Here is a 27,763-nt window from a genome sequence, read left to right on the forward strand (position 1 = left end):
TCAGGTTTTGCACACTGTGATCTGTTAAACACTCACAGAATTATCTCAGGTTTTACACACACATAGAATGATCTCACACATGGTATCTCAGGTTTTGCACACTGTGATCTGTTAAACACACACAGAATATCTCAGGTTTTACACACACACACACAGTGATCTCACACATGGTATCTCAGGGTTTACACACAGTGTGATCTGTTAAACACACACAGAATATCTCAGGTTTTACACACACACACACAGTGATCTCACACATGGTATCTCAGGGTTTACACACAGTGTGATCTGTTAAACACACACAGAATATCTCAGGTTTTACACACACACACACAGTGATCTCACACATGGTATCTCAGGGTTTACACACAGTGTGATCTGTTAAACACACACAGAATATCTCAGGTTTTGCACACTGTGATCTGTTAAACACACACAGAATATCTCAGGTTTTACACACACACAGTGATTTCACACATGGTATCTCAGGTTTTGCACACTGTGATCTGTTAAATACACACACAATATCTCAGGTTTTACACACACACACACAGTGATCTCACACATGGTATCTCAGGTTTTGCACACTGTGATCTGTTAAACACAGAATATCTCAGGTTTTATACACACACAGTGATCTCACACATGGTATCTCAGGTTTTACACACACACACAGTGATCTCACACGTGGTATCTCAGGTTTTGCACACTGTGATCTGTTAAACACACACACAATATCTCAGGCATGGTCCCTGGGTGTCACACTGTTCTGGGGTGCCTCAGGTCCCAGTGATGCCCGTTCCTGCAGGCTCAGGGGGATGCTCAAGGCTTCAGAACCCTGGGCTAAGCATTTCCAGGAGCTCCTGTCAGGCAAAATAAACATTAGAGCAGCAAAGAGAGGCAGGAGAAAGCAGAGTGAGCAGGAAGAGCAGGAGGGATGAGAGGATTGCTGCAATCTGTGGCCCCCTGGGACAGTGCCTGAGAGCTGTGACCACATCCCAGGAGCTCACAGACTCTGCTCCCACCCTCTGCCAGCCCAGCAGGGAGATTCCCCCAGAATAACCTGAGCTCCTGAGCCCTGAGGAAATGCTGGGAATTGTCCTGAGCCTGAGGAAGTGCTGGGCATTGTCCTGAGCCCTGAGGAAATACTGGGAATTGTCCTGAGCCCTGAGGAAATGCTGGGCATCATCCTGAGCTCCTGAGGAAATGCTGGGCATCATCCTGAGCTCTAAGGAATGCACATTGTCCTGCAGGGTCCCCTGGACCTTCAGAGGGACAGTGTGAAATGAGGAGTTAATACAGCAACAAGCCTCTCCATCACCAGCAGCAGCTTGAATCATTAAGCCTGAAATAATTTTAATTGGATACAGGATTCACAAGAGGGTTTTTTTGTGCCATGGAGGAGCTGCACCAGTTTTCATCCACCACCAGCCACTGGAGCAGGAGAGAGTGGAGAGGCCCTGCTTGGCTTCAGGTGCCTCTGGATCCTGAGCTGTTGGATCTCTCTCACACCAAACTGGCTTTAAAGACAGAGAAATAAATATTTTCTTTGCCTTGGAGTGGATTAACCTCCCTGCTCCCATGGGCCAGGGGTGGGAACCTGGGCAGGATGAACCCAGTGGGGGATTGGGGTGAGAATTCAGTTAATCATTCTGTGTGCCCAATTAAAAATGAGGCATTTGTCTGTGCAAAGGGACCTGTGGCCCTGGCCCACGCAGGATTTCCAGGGAATGTGTGTGGGCAGCACAGGACCCTTCCAAAGGAGCCAGGAATTGATGGGGCTGAGGTGATCCAGGGCAGTCACTGCACTGAGGGGGAGGTGAAACCAACACAAAATCCCATTGAACCAGAGCCCTGGTGGCATTTGCAGCTGCCATCCCTGGGGCAGGAGAGGCAGGAGGGTCTGCAGTGGGACAGGGGATCCCTCAGGGGATCCCTCAGGGGATCCTGGTGGGTGGTTTGCTTCCAGCTCAGGAACAACCAGGGGCTGCTTTAAAATGTAGGCAGAAGAGTCCCAGAGGGCATCAGAGATTGAGAGTGTTTGAGGAGGATTCAGGTGCACAAACAGCACTTGGCATTTGCTCCCTGCTCTTACTCCCTGTTGGGATTGGATGGTGGTTACAGAGTCCTGGAATTGCAGAATCCTCCAGTGGTTTGGGTTGGGAGGGACCTGAAATCCCCCCAGTGCCCCCCTGCCATGGCAGGGACCCCTCCCACTGTCCAGGGTGCTCCAAGCCCAGCCCAGCCTGGCCTGGGGCTGCTGTGTTTGTGGGGGGACAGAGCTGTGCCCACCTTGCTTTCCTGGCCCTCCCTGGGCAGCCAGCTCAGCCAGGCAGAGATGCAGCACAGGCACAAACACAGCTCCCTGCTCCTCCAAAATTCAGCATTCCTGATGGAGCAGGAGCCAGCCAAGGTCAGCCTTCACTTTAGCAAAACTTTCCTTCAGGTTTGGATGGGGCTGAGGCTTTTGGAGTCACACAGTGGAGCCAGCACAATTATTAAAGGTGTGTCACAGTGCACAGTGGGGCTCTTTGGGGCTCTTTGGGGCTCCTCTGCCCCCAGAGCCTGCCTGGCCTCTGCTTCCAGCTCCTGCTAGCCAGGGACAGTGGCAGGAGGAGCTGGGATTCCCCTGGCTGCTCTCCAGGCTGGGGCTGAGCTCAGCCCTGGGGGTTCAAAGCCTCTCAAACCCCCACCCAGTGCTGGTGGCATTGCTGGGGACATCTCTTGGGTGCCCAGATGAAGCCATTGCAGGTGTAGTGGTAGCAATGAACAATTTCCATCGTTAGCCCCATGGCTGCTCCCTGCTGAGCCCCTCACTGGCCACCCTGGTGCCCCCCTTGGCCATCCCACTCAGGAGCTGGGCTACTGCAGCCCCTGACAGGCTCCATCTTTACAGCTTATTCCATGTTTTGAAAGATTTATTTGAATAAATTGCCAGCTGAAATGCTGCTTTCAGCTGGCTGACCTGCTGGGCTGCTGTAGCCTTCCAGCAGTGCCATCAGGGAAAATTCCAGCCTCAGAAGTTCTCCTGGTATAAACCAACTGCCTGGGAGGTGTTTTGATGCAGAGCTGCATTAAGCAGAAAGGGGGTTCAGTGGCACTGCTTGTTGGTTAAAGAAGAAAAGGAGACTCCAGTGAGTGTTTGAAGGGCTGAGCTGTTTGCCAGGGCTGCTTGGGGAGAGGGAAGCTGGGGATGCAGAGCAGGGATGGCCCTGCTGGCAGGAGCTGCAGGGAATCCAGGGCTGCTGAGCCTGGGAGAGCCACTCTGGGATGTGTGGCTGGGACACAGCCTGAGCTGAGCCAGGGTAGATTCAGATTGGGCACCAGGAGGAATTTCTTCCTGGAGAGAGCAGCTGTGGCCTGGCAGAGGGGTAAATCAGGGTTTGGGAGCTGCAGTGGCTGCAGAGCTGGGCTTGGCAGCCCCTGCTTGCTGCAGGTTTGCTCTGCTGATCCCCATCCCCAGGGCTGCAGCAGCCACTGGGATTTGCAGGGACAGCACAGAGTGCCCAGCTCAGCCAGTGGGTGAGAGCATCCCCAGCTCAGCAGCAGCACAGCCCTGAGCTGGGCTGGGATGTGCTCAGCCCATCTCCCCCTCCTCACACCATCCCAGCCCTGGGAAGGTGCTGGAGAGTTAATCCAGCCCCATCCAGGAGCTGCTCCCTGCTCTGAACCTGGCTGGGCTCATTCACTGTGCACAGTGACATCTGTGCTCCTGCAGGGAGGGTGGCCTGCTCATCCAGCCAGCAGAATTCCTTCTGGGAACAGCACAGGATGTAATAAACACCTCAGTGCAGCCTGAGTCTCCCTCTGTGCTCAGATTTTGGGGTTTCCCGGGCTCTGCTGAATCCTTGCCTTGTCTCTGTGGGGCTGCTCTGGGCTCCCAGGGCAGATCCCTGGTTCCAGGGCAGGTTTCAGTGCTGCAATAGCTCTGGGGTGCTGAAGGGACAAGGGATTGGGTTCACCAGAGCCCCTCACTGGGGACAGCCACGGTTTCCTTCTATAAATGAAATAATTGAACAGCACAGTAATAATATCAGAGTATTTAACAGAATCGTGGAATTCACGATTCCAACATCGAGTCCAACCATCTGTGAGTGGGAAAGCAATTCCAGGCTTTACTCAGGTGGGTGTGGTGGTATCCTTGAGGGGCACTGGGTGCACACACAGCCGTGCCCTGTCACTCTCCATCATCATCATCACCATCATCATCCTCATCTTGCAGCCCAGCTGATCCCCCCACGCTGCAGGAATGGGCAGCTCTGGGCGCTGGGCAGTGCCAGGACAGGGCACAGGGGTGGGTGATGTCCCCAGCCGTGGCAGGGTGAGGAGCATCCCCCCTGCCCCGGGGGCTGCTGGAAGGAGGGGCACGGAGCGGGGCAGGACGCGTGGCTCCTCGGTGCCCTGGTATTAATAGTTAATCGGGCTGCTCTGTGTTGCAGAGCGTGTGGGCATGGCAGGGAATTGCCAGCGAAGCAAACCACTTAACTCGGAGTCGCGTTTCTGGCGCCGAGCCTCCGAGGAAACGCTCTCCAGGAAAACCTGGAGAGTTCATTAGCGAGACAATGAGGGCCGGGGCAAACGGGAGGCGGCTGTTACCGACACTCCGTCCCTGGGAACGTGCACTGGGCAGAGTTCGTGTGCTCGGTCCCCTGGGATGCTGTCCCTTCGCCACGGTGACAGCATCCTCCATCCCTGCTCCGGCTGCTGGGACCCCAGCTGAGCCCCCCCTCCATGCTCTCCACAGCACCCCGGCCATCTCTGCATCCCCCAGCCCCGGGCACACAGCTGCCCCCGAGGGGAAATCGCTGCGGATTCAGCGCTTGGCTTTGGTTAAAACCGGAGCCGGTGGGAATCGGTGGTGGGGAGGGCTGGGTGCCACAGGGCACCTCCCCACCTGTGCTCATGGAATCCTGGAGTGGTTTGGGTTGGAAAGGACCCTAAAGCTCATCCAGGGAAGCTCCTGGGCGCAGGGACACCTTCCCCTGTCCCAGGTGCTCCAATCCCAATGTCCAGCCTGGACTGGGCAGTGCCAGGGGCCGGGGCAGAGTCACAGACGGGGACGCTGGAGGCAGGGCAGAGCTGCAGGGAGTGTCCCGGGGCACGGGCTGTGCCTGGGACCCTCCTGTGCTGTCTGCAGCAGAGTGGAGGCTCCCAGAGCTGCTGTCCCTGGCCCCCCGAGCTGGGGCACCCAGCGCCCCAGGGCGGGTGTTCTGCCACCTCACCGCTCTTGTTTTTACAAACTGCATCTTGTTCCCAGCCCAAGTGTGTCTGCCCCAGCCCTCCTTGATGGAGGAGCCCTGCAGCAGCTGGTGGTTTGTCCCTGTGAAGGCTCAGGGGTGGCTGTGCCCCTCTCTGAGCGTGATCTCCTCACTCACTCCCTGCCGGGCAGCTGCTCCCAGCCCCTCCCCAGGCTGAGCCCCCAGCCCCAGGGGGTGAGCAGGGCGAGCTGCCCTGCCCAGAGCCAGCCCTGTGGCCAGCAGGGATGGGGGGCTCTGCCCCACGCAGGTGAGACCCCACCTGCAGGGCTGCAAACAGCAGCAGGATGGAGGGAGCCCAGAGCTGCTGCAGGGCTGGTGCAGGGCTTTGGCTGGGGGCTCCTTCTGGGGGTGATTTCCCAGTCACAATTCTCACAAGGTCTGTCCCTGACTCTGCTGCTTTGCCATCAGTGCCCATTTGCAGGAATTCCTCTCTGAGCCTCTGGTGCCTGAGGGAGCTGCCCTGAGCCTGCCTGGAGCCTGGGATCAATCCATGTTATTACCTGAGTGACAGAGCTCCCTGTCAAGCAAAATCCTGTGCAATATTTTTGCTGTGTTGTAGAACAGGGAGGAGATGACAGAACCAGCTCCTTCAGCACAGCCACAAAGATTTACAAAAGATTCACAAGGATTTACCTTCAAACCATGAAGAAAAAAATAATGGATGGGGTGAATTGTTCCCTAGGAGGGTCCCAGGATCCCTGGCAGTGCTCCAGGTTGGACACTGGGGTTGGAGCACCTGGGATGGTGGGAGGTGACACTGGGTGGGATTTAATGTCCTTTCCCACCCAGCCCAAGCCATCCTGTGATTCTGTGATTCTCAAATCAGAAGCCCTGCAGTCAAACCCCTCCTGCTGGGACTCCTGCTCCCCAAGCCTCTCCTGCCTTGCCCCTCATTTTCCCTGCATTTGGAATTTTTTTGGGATGGGTGCAGCAGATAACATTTTAGTTGAGTTAATCCTTGCAGGCACCACTGGAGTCTGAAGTGGCAGCATTTCCTCTCAGGCTTGTCTCTGTTTCACTCTTGCAGAAGCTGAATAATTCTCTCTGACAGCTTTTTGCTTTTTATAGCAGTAATTAGTCAAAAAGCATCGGCGTGACGAGCGCTGCCCCGGCACTGCTGCACGTCTGGGGGGTGGCAGGGCCAGGGGGAGCAGGGTGATGCTAAAATGGGCAAAGCCTTGGCCTTTTTTCCTACCTAAATTTGGTGTTTGGAGGCACCTGGAGGGATCTGGGACGGCTGCTGGAGCCCGGCTGCTCATCCAGCCCGGAGTGACTGCTGCAGAAAACAACAAAAAGTGGAAAACAGCAGACTAAGAACTGTGATTTTACAAGGTCAGCTGAGGTGGAAGGAGGTAGAGGGATCTGGGGGAGAAACCAGGTGTTAAATGTGGTTTTAATGCTGGTTGGTCCCCAAAATACCAGCAGATCTGGGCACGGGGTGACGTTGGTGTAACGTTGGCAGATTGAGTGTTACTTTAACAGAAAGTGTTAAAGGTGTGGGAAGGATTTACTTAGGGAAAAGGTGGAGGTTTTGTCTCTCTTTGTCTGATCCAAGCTCCCCAAAAGGCTGGGGCCTGGTTTATCACAGGATCATTACCTGGCTGGGAATGCTTGCCTCTCATCTGGTGGGGCTTTTGGGCTGGTTCTATTCCAAAGATAAAATTAGAAGTCAGAGTTATCTGGTGACTTCAAAATAGCTGAGTCTGGGTGGAGCTGGAGCTGCGTGTGGCTCTTTGCAGAAAGCCAGGATGGAATTAATCAGCTGCCTGCAGCCAGCCTGATGCTGTTTGTGCAGCCTGGAGCTCGGGCAAGGGGCAGCCCTGACAATAATTCCTACAACAATCCCAGAGAAAACTGGCCTTGGCTTGGATTCCCACCAGTCTGGTGGGGAAAAAACCAAAAAAAAAAAAAAAACAGGTGGGGTTTTTAATCTGGGGAAGATTTGCTGTATTCGAGGAGATGGATGTGCATCATTCCCATTCCCAGGGATGTGCTTTGCTTGGCAGAGAGAAAATCCCAAACCAGGATGGACTGGGTTGGGAAGGACCTGAAATCCAACCATGGTGAGGAACACCCTCCCTGAGCCAGGGTGCTCCAAGCCTGGCCTGGAACATCCCAGGGGTGGGGACTGTCCTGGTTTGGGGACAGGTGTCTGCCAATACAGGCAGGAGATTCTCTTTGAAATGGAGAATGTAAACCCCTGCCCTCCAAATTATTATCATTTTGAAATTAAGGGGCTCTCAGGCAAAGAGATGGGAATTAGGAATAACAGTTCTTCACTAGGAAAATTAAAATAGAAATGCAGTATTACACAGAACAATCCCAAACCCTGCCAGAGTCAGAATCCAAGCTGGCACAGTCAGTCAGTCAGGGTGGTGGCACAGTCCCATTCCATGGTGCTGCATCCTCCTGCAGGGGCAGATGTGGCTCAGCTGGAGCAGTGCTCCTGGAGAAGGGGCAGTTTCCTCTGAAGCTCCAGGGATGATGTGGAAGGGTCTGGTTTTCCTCTGGAATCCCGTGGGAAGAAGGTTCCTTGGTGTCCAAAATCTCAGTTTTTCTCTTGGCTCCTGCCCTGGCTGGAGCATCTCCCAGTGGGATGATGGAATTTTATCAGCCATGCCCTGGGACTCAGTGGCCATGAACAGGAGATATCTGCTGGAGGGAGGATGGGCTGTGGGAAGATCAAGATGATTGCCCAGCTGGTTTAACAATGGCCCATTAACAGGAGATATCCCCACAGGGATAAGAGTCACTGCCACACCCAGTTTTTAACAATGGCCCATTAACAGGAGATATCCCCACAGGGATAAGAGTCACTGCCACACCCAGTTTTTAACAATGGCCCATTAACAGGTGATACCTCCTGGATGAAGGGTGGGTCATGGGAAGGTAAAGATGACTGCCCCAGCTGGTTTTTAACACCTGAGCCATGAACAGGAGATATCTCCTGAGTGAGGCTGGGCTGTGGGAAGATAAAGATGATTGCCCAGCTGGTTTAAAGATAGGCCATGAGCAGAGAATGTGTGCCAGGAGATCAGGGGCACTGCCCCACCCTTCTACAGATGGTGATAAATCCACATTTCTGGAATACACAGAATTCACATTTCTGGCCACATCAGCCGAACACAGGCAGCCCCAGCTTGGATGCTGATTTTGAACTCATTTAATTCCCAGTTCCAGTTGCTCCCAGCTCCTCTGCCCCTGCCCAGCTCTGCTTTGGCTCCTTTCTGCTGGAAATCTTGGGAACTTGTTTTCCCAAGCATCCCCTTAAACCACCCAGCATCCTAATTGTGCTGCAGCCAGCTTTTAATCCTGTTAGTGCGTGTCGTGTTGCTCTTGTACCATTCTAATTTTTAATCAAAATGTCATGCCATAGCAGGTTAAGTGTCTGCCAGAGTCTAAATCTATCAAATTGGCACTGTTGCCTTTATTAACTGATTTTTAAACTCATCAAAAGCTCGAACAGATTTGACAGGGTTCATTTTTCACCAATTTTGGTGGCTGCTCTCTGCTATCAGTGGATCAGGGTCAGAGGATGGGTTTGCCCATGAAGACTCTCATCCTTCTTTTATATTGCCAGAGTCCTGTTTTCCATCAGACTTTTGGAGCCCTCTCCTGTAGAGGTGTAAAATGAGACCAGTTTCTGCATAACCCTGAAGTGCCCAAAGTCCCTGGCCCAAAGAAATTCCAAATTAAATGCCCAAACCTGCCCAGAGTTTTGTCTTCCTGAATGCAAATATTTGAATATTCAAATATTTGAATCCTGTCAATGGATGTTGACTGGGAGGTGGCTCCTTGCTCCACAAGGCAGGGAAAACCTAATTAGGCACTGACTAATTATTTCAGGTTTGGCCAGCTTGAAATCCAGAGCTGGGAGGGGGATGGGAAGTGTTTATTGTTGTTTTTGTGGTGTTTGGAGCCAGTGCCAGCCTTGGGTTCTCTGTCAGATGGAGCAGATACGAGCCAGGCACGTGGCTTTGCCTCAAAAATCTGTGGGAAAGAGCTTCCCCCCACCTGGGGGCTCCCAGCCTACCCCAGGCTAATTTATGATAATTATTTTTAATGTTGCTTTTATGTGGCGATATATATTGTTTGAATTCCACAACAATGGCAGCAGATATGAAGTGGTTCCAGGCTGGCTCTGAGCTCCCTGAGGCAGCATTTATTAAAATCTCCTTTTGTCCCTATTTCATGTTTATTGCTGCCATCTTTAATTAAGGGAGGGAAATATTGCTGAGGGCCCTTTGCAGCAGGAATAATCAGAAATGCACAGGAGGCTGTGGCAGGGGAAGCAGCTCCAGGGGGCTCCTGCTGCTCTGGAGCAGGGCAGGGAAAGGGTCCCTGCACCCAGGCACTGCTGATTAATTCAATTATCAGCCAGGCAGGTGCTGGGATTGGATTTTTTACAGATTTCCTGGTTTGGGTGGGCTGGGGTCTTAAAGCCCATCTTGTCCTGGGCAGGGGCACCCCCTGTGCCAGGCTGCTCTAATCCCAGTCTAAGCCTGGCCTGGGGCACTGCCTGGGATCCAGGGGCAGCTACAGCTCTGGTGTGGCTCTGTTCCTCTGCCAGGGAGCAATTCCTGCCCAAAATCCCACCCAGCCCTGCCCTCTGGCACTGGGAGCCATCCCCTGTGCCCTGTCCCTCCACCCCTTGTCCCCAGCCCCTCTCCAGCCCCCTGAGGTCTCCCCAAACTGAATTTGGCAGTTCTCCCCTGATCTCCAGAGGGTGAAAATTCTTCATCATCAGCTGGCACAGCTGCAGGAGTGAGCAGATCCCAGCCAGGAGAGGATTTAACTCAGGAAAAACGCCCTGGGGAGGGCTCAGGTGTCCAGTGGTGAGGATATGGAGATGGAGCTGTGCAGGGAAGGTCCTGCTTGCCTCACCCAAAGATGAGAGGTGTCACTGCAGCCAGAGTGTCCTTTGGAGAGGGACCAGGAGCTCTTGGGGGCTGGAAAAGGGACATTTCTGCAGGAGCTCTGGGCTGGAGAAGGAGCTGCCCGTCGGGGAGCACAGGGAGGAAAGGGAAAGTCCAGATAAAGGGATGGTTCAAATAAAAGGATGGTTCAGATAAAGGGATGGTTCAAATGGGATTCCATGGGGGGCAGCAAGGTCTGCAGTGCCTGGGGTGTCCTGGCAGTAATGGGGGGCTCTCCTGGCTGACCCTGGCACTGATGGGGGGCTGTGCTGACCCTGGCACTGATGGGGGGCTGTTCTTGATCCTGGCACTGATGGGGGGCTGTTCTTGATCCTGGCACTGATGGGGGGCTGTGCTGACCCTGGCACTGATGGGGGGCTGTTCTTGACCCTGGCACTGATGGGGTTTGTTCTTGACCCTGGTGATGCCCAGGCTGTGCTGACAGCACTCCTGACTTGCTGAATAAAGGGAGATTTTTCCTCAGGGACTCATCTTCTGTCAGCCCTGAGATAATCCAATGTGATAGTACAGGCACAATGACTTCATTACTGTAATTATTTTTATTGCCTCTGCTTTAAAATAAACTCAGGAGTCAGAGCATTCAATTCCATCCCAGTGCTGGGGGAAGGGTTGCACTCTTGGAGGGCTTTTCCAACAGATGTTTGCATCACTCTACAACCTCCACCTGCTTTATTTCATTTATTTATTTCATTGTCATTGTACTCGAAGGCCTGGCTGTTCAGCTGTGCCCAGTGACACTCACCCAGCTTTGCTCATTCTTTCCCCTTTCCACATCACTGGGTGGGCCCAGGTGTTGCCACACATGTGACACCAGGGGTTTTAAACTCAGGTTTTAGGGATGGGAAATGTTCCCTCAGGAGTTGGGAGCTGTTGTGGCACTGGCAGAAGGGGCAGGACTGGAGGATGGGTCACCCCAGGCTTGTGACACAGCCCTGGTTTATCCTGGAGAGGTCAAACCTGCTGGGAAGGTCCTGTTTCCAGTCCAGCTGCCCACCTTGGTTCTCCATCCCCTGCTGAGCTCCCACTCATCCCAGAGGGTTTCTGCAGGGAATACTCATCTCTCAGGGTTTCTGCAGGGAATACTCATCTCAGGTTTCTGCAGGGAATACTCACCCCCAGCCCTCTGAGCTGGCTCCTCAGCCTGGCTGTGGCTGCAGGGCAGGGCAGAGGGGTGTGGGTGCTCAGGGGCAGCAGGAGAGGAGCAGCTGTGGCTGTCAGTGCTGCCTTTGGGATGCTCAGCCCTCCCCAGCCCTGCTGTCCCCACGGGCTGATCCGGCTCTGGGGGAGCTTAGGAGCCATCTGGGCTGGGAGAGACTTTCCCCATGACATGGGTAATCCAGGGCTGGGCTCGTGTAAAACAGGTTTGTTCTGAGCACACACAACCTGGAGGGGGGCAAAGGGCTGTGCCAAGGGACAGCCCTGGGGCAGGGCAGGGGGAACAGCCCCTTGTCCTGATGTGAACATCAATAAGGGCAGGAGATTATTTTTGAAATGGAGAATGTAAACCCCCTCCCTACAAATTATTATCATTTTGAAATTAAGGGGCTCTCAGGCAAAGAGATGGGAATTAGGAATAACAGTTCTTCACTAGGAAAATTAAAATAGAAATGCAGTATTACACAGAACAATCCCAACTCTGCCAGAGTCAGAATCCAAGCTGGCACAGTCAGTCAGTCAGGGTGGTGGCACAGTCCCATTCCATGGTGCTGCATCCTCCTGCAGGGGCAGATGTGGCTCAGCTGGAGCAGTGCTCCTGGAGAAGGTGCAGTTTCCTCTGAAGCTCCAGGGATGATGTGCAAGGGTCTGGTTTTCCTCTGGAATCCAGTGGGAAGAAGGTTCTTTGGTGTCCAAAATCTCAGTTTTTCTCTGGGTAGGAAAGGCTTGGCTCCTCCCCTGGCTGGAGCATCTCCCAGTGGGATGATGGAATTTTATCAGCCATGCCCTGGGACTCAGTGGCCATGAACAGGAGATATCTCCTGGAGGGAGGATGGGCTGTGGGAAGATAAAGATGATTGCCCAGCTGGTTTAACAATGGCCCATTAACAGGAGATATCCCCACAGGGATAAGAGTCACTGCCACACCCAGTTTTTAACAATGGCCCATTAACAGGAGATATCCCCACAGGGATAAGAGTCACTGCCACACCCAGTTTTTAACAATGGCCCATTAACAGGTGATACCTCCTGGATGAAGGGTGGGTCATGGAAAGGTAAAGATGACTGCCCCAGCTGGTTTTTAACACCTGAGCCATGAACAGGAGATATCTCCTGAGGGAGGATGGGCTGTGGGAAGATAAAGATGATTGCCCAGCTGGTTTAAAGATGGCCCATGAGCAGAGAATGTGTGCCAGGAGATCAGGGGCACTGCCCCACCCGGGTCAGCAGATGGGGACAGAATTCACACCCTGGAGATGGGCAGGGGGCACAGCCCTGGAGCAGGGCACAGCCCCTGGCACTGCCCCTGGCCAGCTCTGTGTCACAGGATGTCACCCAGTCCCCTGGGCTGGGGGCTCGGTGCTGCCAGTGCTGCTGTCAGTGCAGATCTGTCCCAAAACTCAGGCTGTGAACAGCCTCAGCTGCTTCTGGGCCCCTGGGAGAGCCCTGGGCCGTGTTCCTGTGGATTATTTTTATCTCTAAATATGAAATTCTCTCTGAGCTGCATTAGAGCAGTGTCAGTGCCCTGGCTGGGGTGGCTGTCTGGGACACAGACGTGCAATTCAGACAGTTTCTTTCCGTGTCTCTGATTTTCAGCATTGCCAGGAGTTGATTTTTAGTAGTGATAAAGGAATTTGGACTTGCTGGGATCTGTTTAAGGAGCTGGCCAAGCTTGGCCGGGCTGGTGGCATTCTGTCTGTCTGTCTGTCTGCCTGTCTGCAGTTCCCACATTCCTTCCATCAGCAGCAGTGCTCCAGCTCTAGTGGGGGGCTGTGTCCTGGGCCCCCCTGGGGCACCCCCAGGCATTGCCCTGCCATTCACCAGGGCAATGAGAGCAGGGGGGGTTTGGATTCCAGTTTAAAATTAAACCCAGTGGGAGTGGAGGGATTTTTCTTCTGTGTGCCCTGGCTGTGCTGCAGCAAGGATGGATTTGGGGTGGCTCTGAGCCCTGGGATGTGCCCAGCTGGGCTGCTGGGGCAGAGAGGGAATCTTTAATTCAGATATAAATGGATGTGCAGGCAGCTGTGGTGATCAGGGGCTGCTGCTGGAGCCCCCTGATCTGCTCTGCTCTGCAGGAGCCAGGGGTGGGTCTGGCACAGGTTCTGGGGGCTCTGGTGGGTTCTCCCCCTCTTGGGGACACTCCTGGCTCCTCTCTGTGCCTGTGCAGCCCCTCCAGCAGCTCCTCCCCAGCCCTGGTGCTTTGCCAAACACGATTTAGTGGAGCTGAGCTGGAATCCTTTCTTCTGCCGGGTTTGATGTGCAAAATAAACACAAAGTTAAGATCAAGGCAGCTCTGGAGAGGCATCTGGGGTTTCTGGGATTTCTGGGATTCTGTTCCTGCTCTGGAGAGCAGGGCTGGGTGCTGGGGGGGCTGTTCCCAGGGAATGGGGGTGCTCAGAGCTCTGCCTGCGGGGTGGGATCTCCTCCTCACCGTGTAAGGTGGGGAATGGCTTTGGCAGGAGCCCAGGCTGGGTTTGGGGGCTGCTTCTCCAGCTCACTGCCAGCCAGGGGGGCAGGGGGTGCCAGGAGGCTCTTGGTCCCTCCTGGCTGTTCTGTGGCTGTTCCTTGGTTTTTCCTTGGCTTTTCCATGGCTGTTCCTTGGCTTTTCCATGGAAGGGGCAGCTCTGGCTGGCCTGGGCTGGGACCAGGCTCTGCTCTCCCCCCCAGCTCTGGGCTGGGTGATCTCACACATCCATCAGGGCTTGGAGCAGCTCCTTCCCCGGGCAGGAGTGTCCTGGTGCCTGGCAGCAGGGACAGTGCCCAGCCCTGCCAGGGGCTGGGATGCAGCCAGGGCTCAGGACACAGCACTGAAATAAGGTCACTGGATTGTGTTTGCAAAAAACCAACAAAGCAAATAATCCTGCTTCTGGCTTTTTGTGGGCAGCTGGATCCTGCTGGACACTTTGGGGGAGGGATGCAGGGATGGGCGCTGGAATGCAGGATGAGGGATGCAGGGATGGATGCAGGGGTGCAGGATGCTGGATGCAGAGATGCAGGAATACAGGGATGGATGCAGGATTTGGGGATGCAGGGGTGCAGGATGCAGGAATGGATGCAGGATGCAGGATTCGAGGATGCAGGGATGGATGCAGGATGCAGGGATTAATTTGGGGATGCAGGGGTGCAGGATGCAGGATGAGGGATGCAGGGATGCAGGGATGGATTCGGGGATGCAGGGGTGCAGGATGCAGGGATGGATGCAGGGATTAATTTGGGGATGCAGGGGTGCAGGATGCAGGATTCGGGATGGATGCAGGATGCAGGATTCGGGATGCAGGGATGGATGCAGGATGGATGCAGGATGCAGGATTCAGGATGCAGGGATGGATGCAGGATGCAGGATTCGGGATGCAGGGATGGATGCAGGGATGGATGCAGGATCTGGGGCGGCAGGTCCTGGCAGGGTGCTGCTTTTCCCCGCAAGGTCACGGGTCCTGGCCGTGCTCGCAGCCTGGGGAAGGCGGGAGGGACAGGGAGGCCCGGGAAGGGTCAGCGCTGACTCCGCAGCGCTTCTGTCGGGTCCCAGGTGACAGCAGGCATTTGCATTTCAATGAATATGTATTTAGAGACGTTAAACCCGGCGGCAAAACAAGGGCCTTGCTGAGATGACAAACGCGCCGCTCCCTGCGCGCGTTGCCGAAATCTCCTCCAGAAACAAACCCGCGACAGCCGCAGCAGCTGCTCCCCCTGCTCTCCCCAAAACCGCTGTAAACCCTCAGCCGAGCGCTGAAACCCCAAACCAGCCGCGGGCGGGGGATGTGCAGGCTCCGGATGTGCGGGAGAGCAGCTCAGGTCAGCTCCTCTTTCAGCCCCAATCCTCATTACGAGAGAAAAACTGCTCGGCAAGGGGGGAAATGAGTTGGCTCTGAGTCATCTGGGATGAGAAGTGAGGGTTTGGGGCTTGGGTTTTGGAGGTTTTTGAGTCTGGCTGAGGGGTGAGCCAGGACTGGCACTGGGCTGGTGGCACTGGGGTGGCACCAGGGTGGTCCTGGGCATGAATGGCATCAGACCCCTGTCCCTGCTGGGGATGCTCAGACCCCTGTCCCTGCTGGGGATGGTGACAGATCCCTGACCCTGCTGGGGATGCTCAGATCAGATCCCTGTCCCTGCTGGGGATGGTGACAGATCCCTGTCCCTGCTGGGGATGCTCAGATCAGACCCCTGTCCCTTCCTTGCGCCAAGGGGAGCAGGGAGCAGCACCCCACAGCTCCTGCTGGGATTCCTGGCAGCATCCCTGGCTCCCACAGCATCCCCAGCCAGCCAGGGGCTGCCCAGACCCTCCCCAGAGCCCTTTAGGAAACATTTCCTGCAGCCCGGGCTGGGCTCTGCCCTCTCACCGGTGCAGTGACCCGGGGTTTTTAATAAAATAACGAGGTTGTGCTGCAGGCTTCCATCCCCCAGCGCTGCCCGTGTCTCATTTCTGACAGATTTATCGGGAATTCTCTGCCCTCTGCCCCTCTGTCGGTGTGGATCGTTTACACCTCCAAGGGGCTCCCTGCACTCCTCCCGTGAGTCAAACCCAGGAGCAGCCGAGTCCTCGCTGTTAATATTCAGGGAGCAGCGCCGCTTCTCCCGGGACAAAGATGCGGCGGTGGCTGGGCGAGCCGGAGTTCATTATCATGTTAATCTGCTGATTAACAGCAGCCCCCGGGAGGGTCCCGCACTCGGGCGCTCCCCTGGCACCAAGAAAAGCTGCTTTGCCTCCTGAGGAGCAATTCTGGGAGAGAGAAATATTCATTATTTTCGAACCTGCCCTTAGTTCTGAGTCTGAACTGAGGTTTTGAGTGTCTGCCTTGTGTTTGCAGCCGGAATTTTCCCTTATTTTTGTTGTGGTAGTTTGGCTCTGGTTTTAAACCAGGAAACATGAGCTGAGAACCCCCCAAAACCCCCCACTCCACCCAGGAGCCTGCAGGGATGCACAGCTGCTCTGGGGGATAATTTGGGGGATGATTTGCAATCCTTGGCACTGGGGCTGTTGGTCAGCGTGGCCTTGGGGACCCTGGGGCTGGTTTGGGGACAGTTTGTGACACCAGGAGCAGGCAGGGGAGGGCTAAGGAAGGTCTGGCCTGTGGCTCACTGCAGGCGGCTGTGGCACAGCCCCAAACCCAAAACGTGTAAATGTCTTCAGTTCCCACCCCTGCCCAAAGCTGCCACCTCGCCATCCCATCCCATCCCATCCCATCCCATCCCATCCCATCCCATCCCATTCCATCCCATTATCCCATTCCATCCCATCCCATTGTCCCATTCCATCCCATCCCATCCCATCCCATCCCATTATCCCATCCCATTGTCCCATCCCATCTCATCCCATCCCATTGTCCCATCCCATCCCATCCCATCCCAGCCCATAATTTCCACTCCTGGGGCTCCAGTGCAGCGTTTCCCCCCCGATTCCCCCATGGATTAAGCCCAGGATTTACAGCAGCAACAGAAGAAGCTGAAAGCTGCTCCTTCCTGCAGTGTTTGGGTTGGAAATCTCCTCGTGGGCTGCCCACTCGTCCCTGCTTCCCGAGCTTAGGAGGAGATTATTTTTTTAAAGGAAACCGTCAAAAAAAGTCTATTTTACAAAGTGAAGTTTTAAGCTTAAGTCTCTTTGGCAGCAACATCTGAGCTGGGAGAGATCAAAGACCCTCCAGCTCCACTGCCAACATGGAGAGATTCTCTGCAGCCACTGACTGCAATATTGTGGTTCAGATGCTCCATTTCCCCAGGTCAGCAGGAGCTGCCCGAGCCCAGGATTTGCTGTGGGCAGAGGAATGGTGGCTCTGCATCCCCGAGAGCAGAGCTGAGAGCCTGCAGTGAGCAGGAACCTGCACAAACAGCTCTGGATGCTCACCTGAGCAGGGGATGAGCAGCCAGAGATCCCTGGGGACACCTGGAGCAGGGGGGGCTCTGCCTGCACTCAGCCCCTCCCAGGTGGGCTGGGGGCTCCTCCGGGGGTCCAGGGGCTGTGCCAGGACCCAGCCAGGGAGCAATCCCTGCCCAGCACCCCCCTGCACACTCAGTGTGACCCCATCCCCCTGTCCCACTGGCATGGCAAGAGAGGATGCTCTGGGTGCAGCCAGAGCTGCAGGGCACTGCCCACCTGAGGAAGGAAAAGGGTTTTACATAACTGCAGTGTAATCCTGTTATATTTATAGCATGTGCATTTCAGTATTAATTCCCTGTTATCTCTAATCCTTCCTCCTCGCTGACACTGTAATTTCTGTCTTCAGCACTTATCTGGGCAGTTTGATCCAGAAGTTTATAAAGCTCTTGGGGAGGAAAGTTCCTAATGAAGGGACCCAGGGAGCCTTAAACTCCAGATTATCAATTCTCCTCTTAATCCTCAGCAGGTTTCAGACTTTTGATGTGCTGGTGTGGAGTTTCAGCCACTTCTGTCCTCATTTTGGGAAGTCTGCAGGGGGACAAACCTGCCCCTCCATCCCCAGCTGGCACTTTGTCCCTGCACAACTCCCTGCTAGGAGGGGACAGCCGGGGGATTTGGGATCTGGGAACAGGGACAGAGCAGAGGGAACGGCCTCAGCTGGGCCAGGGGAGGCTCAGGGTGGAATTTGGGAATAATTCCTTCGTGGAAAGCTCTGCCCAGCCCTGGCACAGCTGCCCAGAGCAGCCAGGAGCTGCAGTGCAACAGCCCCACCGAGGCTTGTGGTGAATGGTTTGGGAAGTGGCTGTGCCACCAGTCTGTGTGTGGGAGGGTGTGAGTGTCCCCCAGTGTGTCCCAGTGTTCCTGATTCTGTCCCAGTGTGTCCCAGTGTGTCCCAGTGTGTCCCAGTGTGTCCCTGTGTGTCCCTGTGTTCTGCAGGTGTTGGCATTGGGCCCCAGCCCTCAGTGCCAGCCTGGCACGTGTCACCCAGTGGTCTCCCCTCAGCCCGGGCACCCCACAAGGCTGACCCCAAAATCCTTCAGCCAGGCTGGAGTCTCATTTTATAAGAACGTGTAAAGGTCCAAAGATGGAATATTTAAGCTGGTGTTATGCAATGGGAGCTCTTTTAAGTCGTGATTTGTAAAGGCAGTTCAGATAATTTCCTGAAAGACATTCTGCTAATGATTAATTTAGAATATGTTTAATTCAAGTTAGGAGATCAAAGCGGGAGCATTTTCCCAGTAATGCCGTCCGTGGTTTCACACTTTCAGCAGATTCCAGGCTCTGGGGGTGTCTGCTCTGTCCTTCCCTGCAGTTCCTCTGTGACAGTGGCAGGGGAAGGGATCCTGCCGTGCAGCTCTGGGGCAGGGAGAGGAGCCTGGAGCACAGCCTGGGCGCTTTGCTCTGGGAGCTGAGGAGGGACAGGGAGTGGGGGCGTGGGACCAGCCCCTCCTGCTGCAGCGGCGGCTCCGGGTGCCTCTGGCAGCCCCTGGGGTCTGCCTGGGGAAGGTCATGGGCTGCGAGCTCTGTGCACCCTCTGCAGGAGCTGGGCTGCTCTGCTAGGCTGAGCAGCAGCCACAGAGCCCCAGTGATGGTCCCAAACCCCAGTGATGGTTCCTGAACCCCAGTGATGGTCCCAAACCCCCAGTGATGGTTCCTGAACCCCAGTGATGGTTCCTGAACCCCAGTGATGGTCCCAAACCCCAGTGATGGTTCCTGAAGCCCAGCGATGGTTCCTGAACCCCAGTGATGGTCCCAAACCCCCAGTGATGGTTCCTGAACCCCAGTGATGGTCCCAGAACCCCAGCGATGGTTCCTGAACCCCAGCGATGGTTCCTGAACCCCAGTGATTGTTCCAAACCCCAGTGCTCCCTCCAAGACATGGAGTTCCTGCCCTGTGTCTTTATTCCCAGCACAGACACAGCCGGGTCAGGCACGGCATCCCCGGCACGGGTGAAACTCGCTTTATTTCAGCACAGACACAGCCCGGGTCAGGCACGGCATCCCCGGCACGGGTGAAACTCGCTTTATTTCAGCACAGACACAGCCGGGTCAGGCACGGCATCCCCGGCACGGGTGAAACTCGCTTTATTTCAGCACAGGCACGGCCCGGGTCAGGCACGGCATCCCCGGCACGGGTGAAATTCGCTTTATTTCAGCACAGCACAGCCCGGGTCAGGCACGGCATCCCCGGCACGGGTGAAACTCGCTTTATTCCCAGCACAGCACAGCCCGCCGGTGATGCCGTCCCCGCGGCGGTGCGCGCTGTGTGATCAGATAACGCGCTGTGTGATCAGATAACGCGCTGTGTGATCAGATAACGCTCGCGTTTGATCAGATCCCGTGTATTTGTCAGGAAGCGCCGCGTTCGAGGGGAGGAAGAGGCAGCGCCGTGTCAGGAGCAGCCTTTGATGGCGGGGATGCGCCGGGATGGCAGAGCTGTGAATCACCCGGGGCTGGGAGAGCCCAGGGGCAGCGTTAATGGCTCAGTCGGGCCGTTTGCGGGGGGTTGGCAGCCCCCGGACAAAGGGGGGACTGGGGGAGTTTTGGGGGTGTGGTGGCCACATCTCCGTTAGGAGCAGAGGGGTCCGTAGCCACCGCCGGGGGCTGAACGCAAAAACCGACCTTGGTTTGACAAAGCTGGGCGGAGATGAGAAAAGAGGAATAGCAAGGAGCGGATCCTGTAGGTGGGATAATGCTTTTTATCAGGGCTTTTTGTCAGGGCTTTTTGTCAGGGCTTTTTATCAGGGCTTTTTATCAGGGCTTTTTATCAGGGATTTTTATCAGGGTTTTTTATCAAGGATTTTGTCAGGGCGCTGTTCTCCCCCGCTCAGCTGCCTCAGGTGTGACATTTCCACATCCCCCGGCACTTCTGGGGGTTTTCATCCCCCCTACGGGGCAGGACCGGCCCGGCTGGGATGGGAGGTGGCCCCGGAGCTGGAATCGCCGCACGGGGAGCGGTGTGGGGTTGGCACTGTCCCTGGTGTCCCTTCGCGAGCTGCAGACCCCCCAGACGCCCCCAGCCCTGCCCCGCCGCCCTCCTGCGCTGCCGCTGATGCTCCTTGTCCTGCAGAGAGATGCCAAGGGCCAGTACCTGTTCGACCTTCTCTGCCACCACCTGAACCTGCTGGAGAAGGATTATTTCGGCATCCGCTTCGTGGACCCCGACAAGCAAAGGGTGAGAGAGAGAGAGGGGGGGTCCTGCGGGGCCGGGGGAGCGCGGCTCGGGTTCAGCTGGTTCAGGCAGGGCTGGGGGGCTCGGGGTGCTCAGCTCCTTTGACCAGGTGTCAGGAAAATAAATCCACAAACATCGGAGGTTTATTGTCCCAAAAAGAGACAGAGGAGTCCTTTTTGCTTTATTCCAATAAAGGGAGAGGCCATGGGGCATTCCCCGGGAGTCTCTCAGATTTCTGGAGGATGCAGCCTCCTTTTATCACAATTTCCCGGTCGCATTTCCCTCTCTCTCCCCATGGGCTGAGGTTCTTGAGAGGCACAGACTTCCCGGAACGCCTGACACCTGAGATTCCCCTCTAATGTACAACCCTCCCTTTTAATTTTTAATTCTTATAGAATTCATGGTTTTTCCCAATTGCTTCTTTCATCGTATGTTACCCAATTTCATTTACCAGAAAACCTACAGTTTGTAAAGGGAAATATCTTTTCCCATTCATCAATCAGTGGAATCCATCCAATTGTATATTTTATTTCTCAGTGCTGGTTTATCTACCAGCAGATCTACAGCTGGTTTGTGAAGACAAATGCGACATTCCTTTCACAGGGGTTGTGCTCATGGCCCCCGAGCGTTTAACGAGCTTCTTTTCCTTTCAGCACTGGCTGGAGTTCACCAAGTCGGTTGTGAAGCAGATGCGGGGTGAGTGTTGCTCCTTCCATCCCAGATGCATTCCCGTTTTCTCCAGCCCGTCCCTCAGGGCAGCCCCCAGCCCTGTCCCAGCTCCCCCAGGAGCTGTTCTGGGGGGCAGCGGGCGGGATGATCGCCACCAGCCCAGCCAGCACAGGGAGCAGAGAGCACTGAGGGGTCAGGGAGTGGCACTGGGGAGTGGGGACAGCTGGAGGAGCCACCAGCCCAGCCAGCACAGGGAGCAGAGAGCACTGAGGGGTCAGGGAGTGGCACTGGGGAGCGGGGACAGCTGGAAGAGCCCCTGGCACTCCCCGCAGCTTTGGCAGGGACATTGCTCCTGCCCCCCCTTACCCAGGGCAGTTTGGGGAAAAAGGCAGGTGAGACCCCGAGTTTGAGCGACCCCAGCGGGGTGTGCAGGGTGAGGGGCCAGCCCGCCCTGGTGACACGGTGTCCCTGCTCCCGCAGCCCAGCCGCCCTTCACCATGTGCTTCCGAGTCAAGTTCTACCCCACGGACCCCGCGGCGCTGAAGGAGGAGATCACCCGGTGAGGGAGGGCAGGGGCTGGGCAGGGGGTTTGGGATCATTGTCACTGCTGCGGGGAAAGCGGAGCAGGGATGGCACAGCGAGCCCGAGGTGCAGGGGCACTGCCCGGGGGTGGGGCAAACTCCATTTGGGGTGGGGCAAACTCCATTTGGGGCGGGGCAAACTCTATTTGGGGCGGGGCAAATTCCATTTGGGGCGGGGCAAACTCCATTTGGGGCGTGGTAAACGCCATTTGGGGCGTGGTCTCTGTTCCTGGGGGTGGGGTATCCCTTTCAGGGGCGTGGCCAGCTCATTTGGGGGCGGAACTAACTCAATCTGGGGCGTGGCCAACTCCCTTTGGGGCGGGGCCTCTGCCCCGAGGGCGGGGTTAGGGCTCAGGGTGGTGTCCCTGCCGTGGCTCAGGGTGAAATGGGATGAGATTTGAGGTTGTTTCCAGCCCCAACCATGATCTATGATCAGTGCCCCAGCTCATTCAGTGGGTGCCGTGAGTTCCAAACCAAATTTCCAGGGCACAGCACCCTGAACATGGCCCTGGCCGTGTCACAGCACCCCCAGCCTGGCCCTGGCTGTGTCTCTGACACCTGAGAGGGATTTGGGACAGGACCCTGCAGTGCCAGGCCAAGGGGATGGGATCTGCCCACTGCCAGGCTGGAGGATGTGGGGAAGAAATTCCCGTGTGCCAGGGTGGCTCTGGAGCAGCCTGGTCTGTGTGTCCCTGCCCAAGGCAGGGGGTGGAAAGCAGAGAAGGATTTCCTGCCAAACCTTACCCAACTCTGCCTTCTGACACCCCCCATGCAGGGAGCTGCCCCTGTGCTGCCCCTTCAGCTGTGCTGCAGCTGGAACCCAGGCTTAAAATTCACTTCTCCTGGACTGAGTCCACTTTAATACCAAGATTTCTCTTTAATGTATTTTATCTGTGCAAATTAATGGTTTACTTCATCATAAACTCAGATTTGAGCAATGAGGCATGACCAAGGACTGCAGAGCACAAGTCTGGTTATTTAAATCCATTTCTGAGAGCTCCATTTTGCTCCTTCACTCCATGACTTAAGTCTTAGCAGCTAAAGGTTTTCCCAAATGCCACATGACGCAGCCCAAAATGTTACTTAGCTTCAAATTTATTGGAATATGTAATTTTTCCACCCAGTTTGTCCTTTCTCTGGGCTGGGGGAATCAGCAGTGCCCTGGGTGATGCAGGGCTGCTCGTGGTGAGCACAGAGGAGGGATGTGGGTGCACACAGTGGGACCTAGAGGGACAGAGAAAGTTTGGGAAGGAGAAAATCAGGTGATGGGGAAGCTGAATGTGCTGTGTTGGGAAATGTGCTACTGAAGGGGGATGTCAGTGAGTGTCTGCAGCTGTTCCATGGCTAAACTGGCTGTTAGGGTGGTCTGAATGGTACCTAACAAAGAGAACTCTCCCCCTGTGCCCAGGTACCTGGTGTTCCTGCAGATCAAGAGGGATCTGTACCACGGCAGGCTCCTGTGCAAGACGTCAGATGCTGCTTTGCTGGCTGCCTACATCCTGCAGGGTAGGGCAGGAATTGCCTTTTCCTGCAGAGAGCCCCTCCCATGGCTGCACTGAGAGCAGCCCAGCACACACCTGGGCTGGGAGGGTGGGGATGGGTGCTGGGCACACCTGTACAGGGGCAGGGTGTCCCTGGGCTCATCCAGCCCTCCTGCCTGTCAGTAAATCCGGGGCAGTGTCCATCTGCTGCCAGGGGACTGCCACACAAACCCAAAATTGGGGTGCAGTGGGAGCCTGGCAAACGCTCCCTGCACAGCGGGGTGGGGGCTCTGCCCTGTGCCCTGTGCCCTGTGCCCTGCCTGTGCCCTGCCCCACTGGTCTGTCTCCCACCAGCTGAGATCGGGGACTATGACCCAGGCAAGCACCCAGAGGGGTACAGCTCCAAGTTCCAGTTCTTCCCCAAGCACTCAGAGAAGCTGGAGAGGAAAATCGCCGAGATCCACAAGTCAGAGCTCAGGTACAGCTGAGGGGTGGGGACTGTCCTGGTTTGGGGACAGGTGTCTGACAATAAAGGCAGGAGACTCTCTTTGAAATGGAGAATGTAAACTCCCTCCCTCCAAATTATTATCATTTTGAAATTAAGGGGCTCTCAGGCAAAGATTGGGAATTAGGAATAACAGTTCTTTACTAGGAAAATTAAAATAGCAATGCAGTATTACACAGAACAATCCCAGCCCTGCCAGAGTCAGAATCCAAGCTGGCACAGTCAGTCAGTCAGGGTGGTGGCACAGTCCCATTCCATGGTGCTGCATCCTCCTGCAGGGGCAGATGTGGCTCAGCTGGAGCAGTGCTCCTGGAGAAGGGGCAGTTTCCTCTGAAGCTCCAGGGATGATGTGGAAGGGTCTCTGAAATCCAGTGGAAAGAAGGTTCCTTGGTGCCCAAAATCTCAGTTTTTCTCTTGGCTCCTGCCCTGGCTGGAGCATCTCCCAGTGGGATGATGGAATTTTATCAGCCATGCCCTGGGACTCAGTGGCCATGAACAGGAGATATCTCCTGGAGGGAGGATGGGCTGTGGGAAGATAAAGATGATTGCCCAGCTGGTTTAAAGATGGCCCATTAACAGGAGATATCCCCACAGGGATAAGAGTCACTGCCACACCCAGTTTTTAACAATGGCCCATTAACAGGAGATATCCCCAGAGGGATAAGAGTCACTGCCACACCCAGTTTTTAACAATGGCCCATTAACAGGAGATATCTCCCACAGTGATAAGAGTCACTGCCACACCCAGTTTTTAACAATGGCCCATTAGCAGGTGATACCTCCTGGATGAAGGGTGGGTCATGGAAAGGTAAAGATGACTGCCCCAGCTGGTTTTTAACACCTGAGCCATGAACAGGAGATATCTCCTGAGGGAGGATGGGCTGTGGGAAGATAAAGATGATTGCCCAGCTGGTTTAAAGATGGCCCATGAGCAGAGAATGTGTGCCAGGAGAACAGGGGCACTGCCCCAGCCTTCTACAGATGGTGATAAATCCACATTTCTACCCACATCCTGCATTGCAACCCCAGACAGTGATGGTCAGAGCACTTCTGTCCCTGTCTGAAATTTTGGGAGGAAAAATCTGAGCCTCACCCCTTGTGTGCCACCCCAGGTGGGACCTGCTCCAGCCTCAGCCAGCCCAGCCCAGGGATGGGGACAGTGTCCCTGTCACCCCTCCTGCCCTCTCCCCTCTGCAGTGAGGAATGGAGACCACCAGCACCCCCAGGGTCCCACAGCACTGACGGGCCTCTGGAGCTGTGTCCCAAAGGGTTCCCAGGCAGGGAAGTGGGTTTCACTTCCCTAAAACCCATCAGAGCCGTGTCCTCGTGTGCCAGTGCTGCTGCCAAGCTCCCCTTGCCTTCCCCCATCAGATGTTTAGGGATTAGGAATTCATCCCTCGAGCTGGCAGGTGCCTTTGCCCCTGGCCCGTGCTGCCAGGCCAGCAGCACTGCACTCTGATGGGAATGTGCTGTGGCTGGTGCTCCATCACTGCCAGCACCCTGGAGCTGCCTTTCACCCCCCTGTCTGCCATGGAATATTCTCCTTTTCCTGTTTTTTCCCCTCCTGCAGTGGGCAGACACCAGCTACTTCAGAGCTGAATTTCCTCAGGAAAGCCCAGACTCTGGAGACCTACGGGGTGGACCCTCACCCATGCAAGGTAAAGCAGCCCCTGAAGCCCTTTCTTGGGGGGTGGGCTCATCTTTGTGGCCAGTGGTGACCCACTGGGGAGCCAGGGACTGTCCCAGGGGCTTTTGTCACCTGCCAGTGGCTCTGGGGCTGTGCTGGGGCTGTGAGCCTCACTCAGACATCCCTGGGCTGTGTGCAACCAGGACATTGGGGAGGGCTCTGAAACCTCCCAGGGCAGTGGGGAGAGCTCTGAGACCCTTCCAGGAACCAGGGCAGGGGGATGTGATTGCCCTGGGACCCTCCCAGGGCTCTCAGGGGGGATGTGAGTGCCCTGAGACCCTCCCAGGACTATCAGGGGATGTGAGTGCCCTGGGACCCTCTCAGGTATCAGGACAGGGGGATGTGAGTGCCCTGGGACCTTCCCAGGGCTCTCAGGGGGGATGTGAGTGTCCTGAGACCCTCCCAGGACTATCAGGGGATGTGAGTGCCCTGGGACCCTCTCAGGTATCAGGGCAGGGGGATGTGAGTGCCCTGGGACCCTCCCAGGGAAGCTGTAGGAAATCATTCCCAGCACAGGCAGCTGTGGCAGGGGGTCCATCCCCTCCTGCAGAGCTTTGGGTGGAGGCAGGAACCAGGAACCAGGTCAGGAGGTGGCTGAGGAGGCAGCAGGCATTAATCAGTCTGGGGCAGTCCATGCCTCTGCCCTGCCCATAATCCAGTTTGCTGCTGGAAATGCTCTTTATTGACTGAGGAGTCACTGCCTGTGGCCCCTCTGCTAATCCCATCACGTGCAGATGGATGTGGGACACAAAGCAAACAGAAAATTCTCCTCCAGGCAGTGCCTGTGCTGGGTTTTTCCCTGAATTGTGCCTCATAAACAGTGAATTGGGGTTTCCCCTGTTTTTGGGCAGTTCCTGAGCACCCAGAGGTTGCTCTGCTCTGGATTCCCTCCAAGGCAGTGTCTGCCAGCAGGTTTGTGACTTTTGCTGCTGGAGTCAGGTAACTGCCTCCCTCTCACCCCAAGAACCTTCTGAACAGATTTGATTTACACTAATTAATGTTCTCATAACAGCTCAGGACAAACACACACTTGTGTGTCTACCAGCAGAATTCATCAGGAGCTGCTGTTGTGCTTAAAGGACCTGGAACCCAAAATTTATCAATTAAATGAGGCTGATTCTGCTCTCTCTTCTCCAGTGGGCTGTGAAATTTGGGTGAGGGGCTGTCCCCCTCCCCTGCCATCCTCAGCTCAGCCCCTTCACTCAGTCCTGTGAAGTTTCCATGGCAGTTTCCTCCCCAAAAAACAACCCAGAGGGTCACTGACCCCTGCCCTGCACTCCGTGGGCTGGTTCCAATTAATGCTGGCATTAATTAGTGGGTTGGGGCTGGCTTGGGGCCCCCAGGCTGGGCAGGGCTCCCAGGGAGGGAAGAGCAGCTGGGGGTTATCATGTTCTGTTCACTGCTATTTATAATATTTATATATTTAGGATTTGGACGTCAGCAGGTCCCTTCCAATTCGGGATATTCTGAGATAATATAATAAATAACCACATTAAACTACATATAACTATAATAACTGTAAACTATATATATTACAATAATTATACACACCAAATATAGACACACACCAATATATTCTGTGTATCTACAGAATAACTATACAGAGAGTAGGATAGCTATGATATATACTAATAAATAAACATGAGTTGCAAGAACTATAACATGATATTATGTTAATATAATATATATGTATAATACATCATTATATGGAGTGGAGTGGAGTGGAGTGGAGTGGAATAGAATAGAATAGAATAGAATAGAATAGAATAGAATAGAATAGAATAGAATAGAATAGAATAGAATAGAATAGAATAGAATAGAATAGAATAGAATAGAATAGAATAGAATAGAATAGAATAGAATAGAATAGAATAGAATAGAATAGAATAGAATAGAGGTAGAATAGAATTAGAATAAGAATAGAATAGAATTAGAATAAGAATATAATAGAATTAGAATAAGAATAGAATAAGAATAAGAATAGAATAGAATAGAATAGAATAGAATAGAATAGAATAGAATAGAATAGAATAGAATAGAATAGAATAAAGGGTAGAATAGAATTAGAATAAGAATATAATAGAATTAGAATAAGAATAGAATAAGAATAAGAATAAGAATAGAATAGAATAGAATAGAATAGAATAGAATAGAATAGAATAGAATAGAATAGAATAGAATAGAATAGAATAGAATAGAATAGATGTAAGTATAGAGGATCCCAGGTAAGATGAGACCCTGCTGGCACCCAGGGGGTTCAGGGCCCAGCCCTGGTCAGCCCTGGCTGTGTCCTTGCAGGATGTGTCTGGCAATGCAGCATTCCTGGCCTTCACCCCCTTTGGCTTCGTGGTGCTGCAGGGGAACAAGAGAGTTCACTTCATCAAGTGGTGAGTTGGGGTGCTTGGATTGTTGGGAAAAACGTCAGGGAAAATTCAGCCTGAACAAC

At 54.5% G+C, this 27,763-nt stretch overlaps 1 protein-coding gene across 1 annotated transcript in view; it reads left to right on the forward strand.

Moving 5' to 3' along the window:
- Positions 1-27,763, forward strand: part of FRMD5 (FERM domain containing 5) — a 47,286-nt gene that overhangs the window by 11,122 nt on the left and 8,401 nt on the right. The window contains exons 2-8 of the mRNA XM_079317592.1: positions 20,293-20,397; positions 21,048-21,090; positions 21,544-21,622; positions 23,053-23,150; positions 23,480-23,603; positions 25,201-25,288; positions 27,616-27,704. Coding sequence (XP_079173718.1) covers positions 20,293-20,397; positions 21,048-21,090; positions 21,544-21,622; positions 23,053-23,150; positions 23,480-23,603; positions 25,201-25,288; positions 27,616-27,704 — 626 coding nt within the window. The remainder of the gene's footprint in view (positions 1-20,292; positions 20,398-21,047; positions 21,091-21,543; positions 21,623-23,052; positions 23,151-23,479; positions 23,604-25,200; positions 25,289-27,615; positions 27,705-27,763) is intronic.

This window comes from Erithacus rubecula, assembly GCF_903797595.1.
Source record: "Erithacus rubecula genome assembly, chromosome: 14".
NCBI classification, from domain to species: domain Eukaryota; kingdom Metazoa; phylum Chordata; class Aves; order Passeriformes; family Muscicapidae; genus Erithacus; species Erithacus rubecula.